The 11,941-nt window shown below is 39.9% G+C and overlaps 1 protein-coding gene across 1 annotated transcript in view; it reads right to left on the bottom strand.

Annotated features, from left to right (window-relative positions):
• CLYBL (citrate lyase beta like) overlaps positions 1-11,941 on the bottom strand; it is a 153,627-nt gene that overhangs the window by 104,997 nt on the left and 36,689 nt on the right. The window contains exon 2 of the mRNA XM_008073709.1: positions 8,943-9,129. Within this exon, the coding sequence (XP_008071900.1) occupies positions 8,943-9,129 (187 nt within the window). The remainder of the gene's footprint in view (positions 1-8,942; positions 9,130-11,941) is intronic.

Below are 11,941 nucleotides of genomic sequence, written 5' to 3'. Positions count from 1 at the left end.
GCCCACGGGTTCGAGACTCGCCTGGGCAACTTGGCGAGACCTCATCTCTACAATAAATCAAAAATAACCAGGTGTGGTAGCGTGTGCCTGTAGTTCCAGCTACTTGGCAGGCTGAGGCGGCAGGATTGCCAGAGCCCAGCAGGTCGAGGCTGCGGTGGTCAGGAGCGGCCACTGCACTCTAGTCTGGGTGACAGTGTAAGACTCCAACTCAAAAATAAATAAATAAATAAATAAATAAATAAATAAATGCATTGTTGACCTCATTAAAATGCAAGAGAATTTTCCAGAAGCCCATGCAAAACATAAAACAATGGTTGAATTCTGACTTGTAAGAGATGAGAAAAATAAGAATATTGGGAACCAAAATCTTTTTTTTTTTTGAGTTGGAGTCTCACTCTGTCGCCCAGACTGGAGTACAGTGGCCATCCCGGCCACCACAGCCTCGACCTGCTGGGTTCTGGCGATCCTTCCGCCTCAGCCTGCCAAGAAGTCAAAATTACAGGAGCGCACTACCATGCCCGGCTGATTTTTGATTTATTGTAGGGATGAGGTCTTGCCAAGTTGCCCAGGTGGGTCTCGAACCTGTGGGTTCAGGCAATCCACTCACCTCAGCCTCCCAAAGGTATGGGATTACAGGCTGAGCCACTGAGCCCGGCTGGGAACCAAATTCTTACAACAGATCTGGTATCAGAATACGAAGCCTGGAGTCCACTGCAAAATTCAGAAGAATAAATTACATCTCCCAGAGTAATTAGTAATATCTCTGACTACCAGCAGAAGCTGTATTTGCTTACAATTATCTTTGGAGGAAAACCTTCCTATTCTAGGCCCTTGGGATCCCCATGAATGAATTCCAATCAATATAGGTTCATAATTCTTTTGTGGTTCATAAGCACAATGACTGGGTTTTCCTGCTATTGTTTCCTCCCTCAAACCTTGTAACAATATCAGCATATTACTTATCTGATGTAAATAATATATATAATTATTATGTATAATATATATAATGTGTATATATGTATATAATGTGTGTGTGTGTGTGTGTGTGTGTGTGTGTGTGTGTGTGTATTCACATGAGTAAGAGTCAGTAAAAACAACAACAAAAAATGATTTTAGATGGGTAATTTCAAAGAGAACTGATGAGGCTAAGAAACCAAGAGGTCTCTGCACTATAATCAAAGATTGAAGTTCTCTAGTTGGTCTTGGTGGCTCAGCCTGTAATCCTAGTGCTTTGAGAGGCTGAGGTGAATGGATTGCTTGAGCTCGTGGGTTCGAGACCCACCTGGGCAACTTGGCAAGACCTCATCTCTACAATAAATCAAGAAATTAGCCGAGCGTGGTAGCACGTGACTGTAGTTCCAGCTACTTGGAAGGCTGAGGCGGAAGGATCGCCAGAGTCCAGCGGGTCGAGGCTGTGGTGGCCAGGAGCAGCCACTGCACTGAGTCTGGGTGACAGAGTGAGCCTCCGACTCAAAAAAAAAGAAAAAAGATTGAAGTTCTCTATGGGATGCCATACTACTCAGTAGTGTTATGTTTTCCAGAGGTGATATACAACTTTACCACTCATAATCATGATATAATCCATGATTGTTGATGTGGGAAAATAAATGTCTCAACATTTAACCAAAGTTTCTCTTCTTTAGATTAAAAAAAATTATTTAAGCCCTGAAATACTGAAATTATCAGAATGATAACATACCAAGAGGTTATATAAAAGAACCAAATAGAACTTAACAGTATATAATTACTAAAATTAAAAACTCAGAGGATGGGTTAAACAAATTAGACACAATTGAAGAGAGAATTGGAAAGCTGGAAATTAAATATGAAGAACTAACCCAGAATGTAGCGTAGAGTGACAAGGAGAAAATAGGAAAAGAGATTAAGAGACAAAGAGGACAGAATGAAAAGTTCTCAAATATGTAAATTGAGCGTGCCTGAAGGAAATAATGGAAAGAATGGAATAGAGGTCACATGTGAAGTGCTCATGGAAATGTCACAAAACTGATAAAAGATATGAATCCACAAATATAGGAAACACAGCTTACAACAAAAAGGAAGAAAAAAGAAAATAAGGGAGAGAGAGAGAAGATAAGAGAGAGGAAAAGAGTAATAAATCCGTATCTAGTCACATTTTAGTAAAACTTCAATATACTAAAGGCAAAACCACCTTAAAAGCAGCCAAAAAAAAAAAGACAATAGCCTATTTTTTTTGACTGACCATGAAGTTATCAATAGCAGCAACCGTAACCAGAAAATAACAAAACAATATCTCCAAAGTTCTGAGATAAAATAACTGTCAATCTAGATTTATATACCCAGCAAAACAATAAAATTTCAAATAAAAATTGAGAGTTTACTTCAACAAACCTTTGCTAGAGGGAAATTCTGAAAGCTGCATCTCAGAAGAAAGCTGATAAGAAGATCTGAGATGCAAAAAGGACTGATGAGCAAAAACACTAGCAAAATAGATGAGATAACCTAAATAAATACCGTATCTCTAAGATAGTAACACCAATAATATAAAATGTATAGTATTAAAAAGAGATAACTAAAATACTGGGCAAAAATAATACATACATCACAAAGGAGATAACTGAATTTAAAGTACTCTAAGAGCCTTGCGTTGTCTAGAAAGAAGATACAGATTAATTTTAGGCTTTGTTAAGTATACCTGGTAAAATTTCAAGAGTAAACAATAAAAATTAGAAATATAGTCCTAACTTCTAAACCAAGAGGAAACATGTACTAAAAACAACCAAAACGTCAAATAATCTTTTAAAAGAAAAGAAAGATAGAAAAAAAGAAACATACAACAGACACAACATGGAAAAAAATAAGAACAAAATATAGTGGTGTCATTAAATCTAGATTTGCCGGTAATCACATTAAAAGTAAATGGATTACAGTTCCAGTTAAAATAAAGATTGGTGACATGGATACAGAAATGTTAAAAGCAATAGGAGATATACTTAAAACATAAAAATATGGAAAGTTTTAAAGCAAAAAGATTAAAATGATATACTAAGAAAATGCTAACCAAATAAAAGCTGGTACTGCTATGTTAATATCAGATCATAAACTGTAAAGCAAAAAGCATTAGAGGAGATAGAGATGATCTGTGCATAAAAAGATGATTCAATATACCAGGAAGATGCAATAATTCTAAATGTGTATGCACCCAAAAACATAGACTCAAACTACCAGCAGCGAAATTGATAGAACAGGAAGAAGTTGGCAAATTCACCATTGAAGGGTAGATTTCAACTACCTTCTCTCAATTATTGATACATTAAGCAGATAAAAATCAGTAAAGATTTGGATATTTGAATAACATAACTAACTTGTCCTAATGGAAAATATATAGTACACTGCATCTAGTAAATAGAAAATACACTTTCTTCTTCACCACGTGTAACATTTACAAAAATGGCTAACGTACTAGGTCATGAAGCAGGACTCAACAATTTTCAAAGAATCCTTGTCATTCACGCCACATTTTCTAACCACCAAGCAACTATACTAGAGTTTAGCAACAAGATAAATTAAAACAACAAACTCTCATACACTTGGAAATTTAAAAATTCTAAGTCCCTGCTACTCAAAGCGTTGTCTCCTGGTCATTATGACTCCTGGTCATAACATTTTAATATGGCACTATGAGGTAAGTACAACATTGCAGGGTAAGAGTCTAGAAACTTCTGCAGCACCTGACATTGCTGTGGCACCCAGTCAGTATTTAACTTTTATAGCAATTCATTTTTATTGTATTTTACAAAAATATTAGTCCACAATGGATTGAAGATGTAAAAGAAAGAAAGGAAGGGGGGAGGAGGGAAGGAAGGAAGAAGAGGAGAGAAAGGAAAGGGGAAGGAGAAAAAGGAAGGAAAGAAAAAGGGAGGGAGAAAGGGAAGGAGGGAGGAAGGAAGGAAGGAACAAAAGAAAGCAATAAATAGAAATACCCAACTGGTTCTTCTCCACAGAATTTGGGAAGCACTCTTTTTTTTTTTTTGAGCTGGAGTCTCACTCTGTCGCCCAGACTGGAGTGCAGTGACTGCTCCCGGCCACCGCAGCCTCGACCTGCTGGGCTCCAGCGATCCTTCCGCCTCAGCCTTCCAAGTGGCTGGAACTACAGGCACGCGCTACCACGCCCGGCTGATTTTTTTATTTATTGTAGAGATGAGGTCTCTCTCGCCAAGTTGCCCAGGCGGGTCTCAAACCCGCGGCCTCAGGCAATCCACTCACCTCGGCCTCCCAAAGCGCGGGATTACAGGCTGAGCCACTGAGCCCAGCAGGAAGCACTCTTTTATATCTCATGTTTAAACCAGAGATCAAAATGGCAATTAAAAAACACTTAGAGCAAATGCTTTAAAAAAAGAATGTGCTCTTATGATCCATATTGTTGGATTATAACTATTTGCTTTTGTGCTTGTCTCACCACCAGCCTGTGACTCCTCCAGGTTGGGGACCTGCAGCCAGCCATCTTTGTATCCCTCCTGCCAGCCATGCAGACTAGCTGAGTAGGAATTCAGCATTTGTTTAAATGTTATGTATTTAAATATAAATATATGAACTTAAATCATGAACACATTTAAATGAGATTTACATATTTACTCAATAGAAATTGCAGCCTTGGAACCAATGCATGCTCTACCTCCTCCACTCCTACTTTCTTGGCCTCACCCAGTATCAGGATGATTCATCAGAAATCTGTCCATTACTTGGCATATTTTTACTGTGGCCCAGCAAGCAGTGGCTTAGACAGACCCCCACTTCCTCATGAATTTGACAATAAAAAGGAGAAGATAAGAGGGGAGTGGAGGCAGTCTTTTCATCATCCATGCTTGGGAAGGTGAGCTGGTAGGGCCATCCTTGACATGAAGGAGCTACTTAAACACAAATTGGATTAGCAGGACAGGATTAGAGCCTGCTGGAAGGTATTATATACTTATAAACTGCTTTGTGGAAACTCCTATTGTTTTCATTATAAGCCCACACTCCACAGAGAGTCAACTGAATGAAATATGGAATTAGTCTATTAATAAGAAAAATAAAATGAAGTAACTAAGTTTTAATAATTCCAAGAAAGCTAAATTAGGCAATAATAGTTTAGCAAAACTATAGCTAGACAAACTGAAATGAGAGTTTTAATATGGATTTTTTTCTTACTGAGAAATAAACTAGAGAAAATAAATAGAGAAAAATTGTCTCTATCTTCGCTAGCAAGAAGAATAACATTCAAATAAGAAACATGATTAAGGCCAGGCTTGGTGGTTCAGCCTGTATCCCCAGCACTTTGGAAGGCCAAGGCAAGTGGATTGCCTGAGCCCGCAGGTTTGCGACCCGCCCAGGCAACTTGGCAAGACCTTGTCTCTACAATAAATCAAAAACTAGCCAGGCATGGTGGTGCATGCCGTAGTTCTGGCTACTTGGAAGGCTGAGGCGGAAGGATCACCGGAGCCCAGCAGGTCGAGGCTGCAGTGACCAGGAGCATGCCACTGTACTCCAGTCTGGGCGACAGAGTGAGACCACAACTCAAAAAAACAAAAACAAACAAAAACAAAAAAACACAAAAAAAGAAACATGATTAAGAGGTAACTTAATCAAATAAAAAACATGATTAAGAGGAAGAAAAAAGAATACAAGATTTGTGAGAAATTTTAGGCTTATTTGGACTTTCAAACGAATTGAAGTCCCTAGGTCTAAATGAGTTACAATCCTAAGATACGGAAAGGGTTTCACAGCTGTAAACAGAGAGCTCCTATCAGTAACCTTTGAGAAATCACAGAGAACAAGAAGCTGACAAAAGGTAAACAGAAGTCATAGCACCAGCTTTCCAAGAAAGGAAGAAAATGTGAAGTATGAAACATGCCAGCAGTAAGCTGGAGGCTGATTCCTGACAAAAATCAGAGATTTGCATCTTAGTTCTGCCATTTACTGGCAACGTAACCTTGAGCATATTTCAAAAGTGCTATGAGGATTAAATGGGTGCTATAAAGATTAATATACAAATAATATACACAAATGAGTTAATATATGCAAACAATATATGAATAAGAAAATATAAGTAAACGAGATAATGTATGTAAAATATACATGATATAGCACCTGTTGCTTAAGAAATTCTCAGTAGCCGGGCTCAGTGGCTCAGCCTGCAATCCCGCGCTTTGGGAGGCTGAGGTGAGTGGATTGCCTGAGCCCGAGGGTTCGAGACCTGCCTGGGCAACTTGGCAAGCCCTCATCTCTACAATAAATCAAGAAATTAGCCGGGCATGGTAGTGCGCGCCTGTAGTTCCAGCTACTCGGAAGGCTGAGACGGAAGGATCGTTGGAGCCCAGCAGGTCGAGGCTGTAGTGGCCGGGGGCGTGCCACTGCACTCCAGTCTGGGCGACAGAGTGAGACTCCAACTCAAAAAAAAAAAAAAAGAAATTCTCAGTAAACCAGTTTTGTATTTCCAGAACTTCAAAAAGAGGTGGTAAGTAAAAACTAGGTACTGACATGGGGGATTCATCAAGAACAAGTCTTGTCTACCTGACCCCAGGTGGAAGAATGGAACAAGAAGGTATTTCTAAACAGGTGTATGGGGAACATGTCTTCATTCTGAAAGGCATTTGATAGAAATCTCATAATAGAACCAGACCAAGTGGGGACCAAAGTGGGACCCAAACTTTACCTGTATGAACACCACATATGTACCTAACCCTGACTTGTATCCCACAAATTTAAAATAAAAAAAAAGAAATCTCATAATAGCCTCATTAAAATATTGGAGTTAGGTGACTAAATAACCACAGTCACTATATTATTCATGAACTTGATCTCTATGCCTCAGTTTCTTTATTTGTAAAAAGAATGTAATAATAATACCTCTTTGGGTTTCATGCAAATTACAGTGCCTGGCACTATGTAAATATTTGCTCAATAAACTTGAACAGAAGTTTTTAGTAGCATGCTTGTGCAGTTGATAAATTTTCATATGGTATGCTTGTCAAATCCTCAGATGATATAAATGTTAGATGATGATACCAAAACCCAAAAAGACCTTGACAGGCTAGGGCTGTGGAACAAAATATATGAGATTAAGTTCTGAATTTTTTTTTTTTATAAGTACCAGCTTGGCTTTCCAGAACTTTCTGTGGATAAAAAAGGGAATTTTGGTTGACTCATGCATAGAGGAGTGTGTCTAGCAAGTAATGCATCGTTCAAGGCCCTAATAAAAACACTGTAGGGACACATTCCAAGATGGCAGGCACAGCCTGCCCATCATTAACTTTTCCTTCACCTTCTCCTCCCAAGGTTTCTCCTAAGTAGTAGCTCAGCTGTTACTATTCTGGATATAAGGATGGCTTCAGAACACAGATAAACAGTGATAAACAGTAAGAAAATGCAAGGCAGGAATGGGCTATATTTCCAACTCACCTAGGTAGCAGGAAACATCCTCAAGTGGGCATGGGAGGACAGCTTGAAGATTTGTGAAGAAATATAATTAGAAGTTTATCAGGGCACCTAATGGTTCACTGTGCTACAATGCTAAAATGAGCTCCCCTCTAATCGTGATTACTCCAGGATTTATCTAATCTAGTTCCTATAGGAATTCAAGCTACTACCAGGCACTTTATCAACTTTTTTCTCATAATAATCCCTGTCCCTGACAAAAGAAGATATTGTCATCCCTACAGTAGCGATAAGAAATTGAGGCAAAGAAGTAAAGTGAATTGCCCTGGGTCAAACAGAACTGGAATTAGAATTTAGCGTCTAATCTTAGAGTGCACTACATGGGTTGTAGGAAATAACTTACTGGAATCACATTATATCGTGCAGAAAAAGGCCTATTTACCTTCATACTCTGGGAGAAAGATTAATTGTGTTTTCCTGGCACATGCCAAAGATGGTGAGTAGACGCTTTAGATTCCACATGCTCATTTTAATCCTTTTCCAAATACTTGGAAAACCTTTGTTTGACCATTAGGAAGACCCTGGAAATTAGCTTTGGGAAAAAAAATTTAAGACAAATATTTGTTTCCTAGAATCTCCAAAGAAAGAAATTAATTCACAAAGTTGTATAAGACAGCCATGTTGTTTCAGATCACCTAGGGCAAGAAACTCTCCAGAGAAGTATAAATTCAGATGGACAGGGCCCTGGGTCCTCAGCCTCACAATCTACTCTCAGCCCAACCTCATCGTCTAGGGCCTGGACAGATAAAGGTGAAGGGAATGCATATCTTTAACTAAAAAAGTTCTTTGCAAACCTAAGCTATTTATAATGATTTATACACTTCACCTAATTATTGAACAAATTCACATTCATTACAAAAACAAAGTTAAGCAAAAAAAGAAGAAGAAACAAAAAGCACTCACTATGTAGCCACCCAGTAAGAACTTTTATACCCATTTACAAATTGGGTATCTTCTAAGGTTCATTTCTCTGGTCAGGCCATGAAGAAGCCAGAAGCTACAACCAACCTCTAAGGTTCTGCGTGTAGTTTCTCCCTTTAGTTAAGTAGGGGCAATGGTGATTTACCCATGGAAAACCATCTTTTATTTCTTGGCACCTGTCCCAGAAGAGACAAGACCATTACTCAGTCTACTTTGTGATTAAAAAGAAGAAATAAAGTTCTAGTTGCATTTTACTGGTCTGAAAACTTGACACCACAGTTCTGGAATCATGTAACTCATTTACCTAGACCAGTGATGATCACGGCTGAAATTGACTGTCTATCACATCTACCAAAGGTCATAATTTTAAAATATATTTTGATTGGATTCTTCCTTTCTCTCAGAGAAAAGAGACACACACTTAAAATCACAAAAGGACTATGTAGAAAACTGTTAGTCGACAGCAAAAGTTGAGATAGAATCTTTCCAAATAGAGAACAATGCCACTATTTGGAAGAGAAGTGAATTTCAATCCATTTTTTCCCATCCTAAAATCAAGCCGTTACCTTTTTGTTTGCAGCCACACCATCCTCACAGTCAAGCACTGCACAATCTACATTCAAGGAAGGAATCTTCTTTATTTTCTTTTCATCATTTCCAGGTACATAGAGCACCGCCCTCCGGGGAATGTATCTGTGACTGGACGAGGAGCTATAACCAAGGCTGAAGACATCCGCTGATAGAGATGCTTTCCTGCAGGAGACATGATTGGGCTTAGTCCAGAATAGGATTTTCTGCATTCACAAACTTGTGAAAAACCTTACTTTAATGCAAGATCAAAACAGAACACATGAATAGTTTTTAAAATTATAGCAGAACACAATTACACATAAAAACTAGGGAAACAATAATAGCAGAAATAACTAATGAACAAAATGTCGTTTTGGCTGAGGTTTTAAGGATAGCACAGTTTATTGACATCATCTCCTAAAGGAGGAGGTATACCTGTTTCTTCTTAGAAAACACTGCCAGTGTTGATATACTGTCTAGATAGCATCCACAGAGAAAAAGGAAATAAAATATCTATCCATAAGGTACTGAACAATGATACCATCTACAATGATATGTAAGTAAAAAAGAAAATTAATCTTATTTTATTTTATTTATTTTTTATTTTTGAGTTGGAGTCTCATTCTGTCATCCAGACTGTAGTACAGTGGCCACTCCCAGCCACTGCAGCCTCAAACCACTGGGGTCCAGCAACCCTTCTGCCTCAGCCTTCCAAGTAGCTGGAATTACAGGCGTGCGCTACCATACCCAACTAATTTTTTTTTGATTTATGGTAGAGATGAGGTCTTGCCAAGTTGCCCAGGCAGATCTCGAACCCGCGGCCTCAGGTAATCCACTCAACTCAGCCTCCCAAAGCGTGGGATTACAGGCTGAGCCACTGAGCCTGGCTAGGAAAATTAATTTGGAAAAAAACAATATGTAAGCAGTAGTCTATGGCCCCCTCCCTCTCAGTGCTTTCCTTTTTTTTTTGAGTTGGAGTCTCACTCTGTCGCCCAGACTGGAATGCAGTGGCCGCTCCCGGCCACCGCAGCCTCAACCTGCTGGGCTCCGGTGATCCTTCCACCTCAGCCTTCCAAGTAGCTGGAACTACAGGCATGTGCTACCATGCCCAGCTAATTTTTTGATTTATTGTAGAGATGAGGTCTCACCAAGTTGCCCAGGCGGGTCTTGAACCCGCGGGCTCAGGCAATCCACTCACCTCAGCCTCTCAAAGCGCAGGGTTACAGGTTGAGCCACCGAGCCCGGCTGTTTTTTTTTTTTTTTGTAATCTCATTCTGTCACCAGGCTGGAGTGCAATGGCATGGTCACAACAATCAGGTCAGCCTCAACCTCCTGTGTTCAGGTGGTCCTTCCACCTCAGCACCCTAAATAGCTGGGACTACAAGCACAAGCTACTATGCCTGGTTAAATTTTTTTTTAATTATTATTTTGTACAGACAAGGTTTTGTTGAGTTGTCCAGGCTGGTCTCAAACTCCTGGGCTCAAGCAATGCACCCGCCTTGGCCTCCCAAAGTCCTGGGATTATAGGGGTGAGCCTCTGCATCTGGCCCCAGTGCATCTTTTTTTTTTTTTTTAAGGTGTGAGATATACAATTTAGGGTTAGGTATACAAATGTTCATTATGCAGGTGTCCTTGTTGATGAGGTGTGCCCCTCCCTTCCCTGGCAGTTTTCCACTACTGCCAATCCCTTTTTATAGTATTATGATAATTGTTCAAAGTTCACTTATGAGCGAGAACGTATGGTACTCTGTTCTTTGTTTCTGTGATAGATCACTGAGTATGATCGACTCTAAATCCATCCAAGTTGCTGCGAAGTCCATATGCTTGTCCTTCTTTATGGCTGCGTAACATTCCATTGTGTACATGTACCACGTTTTTTTTATCCAGTTCAGCTTTGATGGGCAACACGGTTAGTTCTATGTTTTTGCTATTGTGAGTGCATCTTTATTAAGTAGGTAAATCAGTGATTCAAGTTCAATGGCAACAATAGACGACAGGTTGGTACTTTTTAAGTGAGTAGAAAGAATAATGAATGGGAAAAGACCCTTACTAGCTCTATAATCATAGACAACTTAATTACTAGAGACTTCAGATGTCTCATCTATAAAAACGATACTCAATAAAAAATAAAAAATAAGCCGGGTGTGGTGGCTCAGCCTGTAATCCCCCGCCTTTGGGAGGCTGAGGTGAGTGGATTGCCTGAGCCCGCGGGTTAGAGACCCTCCTGGGCAACTTGGCGAGACCTCATCTCTACAATAAATCAAAATGAGCTGGGCGTGGTAGCGCATGCCTGTAGTTCCGCTACTTGGAAGGCTGAGGCAGAAGGATCGCCAGAGCCCAGAAGGTCGGGGCTGTGATGGCCAGGAGCGGCCACTGCACTCCAGTCTGGGTGACAGAGTGAAACTCCAACTCAAAAAAAATAAAAAATAAATACTCATTTTGCAAGTTATTGAGAAGATTAAGTTAAAGAAAGTAATGAGCAAGAAGCATCTAGTCAGAGCCTGGAAGTATTTTAGCTGGGCTGCTGTTATCAATGGAGAAACGCTCACTGTCAGTAGCCCTTGTACACTCCCAACCCCTGCTCTTTCTTCCCTCTCCTATCACATCAAGTTTAATCTCCTGTGGAAATCAAGGAGTTGGCCAGAAACTCCTTTAGCTTAACCACAGCCCTGATCCCTAACCCGATCCATAGTTTATCCTGTGAAAATGATGCGGTAGCCCATAAGACATGGTAAAGAAAGATGAAATCAGTTCTTTTTTTTTTTTTTTGGAGTTGGAGTCTCACTCCGTTGCCTAGGCTGGAGTGCAGCGGCATGCTCATGGTCACCCCAGTGTCAACATGCTGGACTCTGGCAATCCTTCTGCCTCAGCCTTCCAAGTACCCAGAACTACAGGCGTGAACTACCACGCCTGGCTAATTATTTTATTTTATTTTATTTTTTTGAGTTGAAGTCTCACTCTGTTGCCCAGACTGGAGTGCAGTGGCCGCTCCCGG

Source organism: Carlito syrichta, unplaced genomic scaffold (genome assembly GCF_000164805.1).
Source record: "Carlito syrichta isolate Samal-C Ts95f unplaced genomic scaffold, Tarsius_syrichta-2.0.1 Scaffold316024, whole genome shotgun sequence".
NCBI classification, from domain to species: Eukaryota; Metazoa; Chordata; class Mammalia; order Primates; family Tarsiidae; genus Carlito; species Carlito syrichta.
The sequence above is the reverse complement of the archived record's forward strand: the minus strand, read 5'-3'. Positions and strand labels throughout refer to the sequence as shown.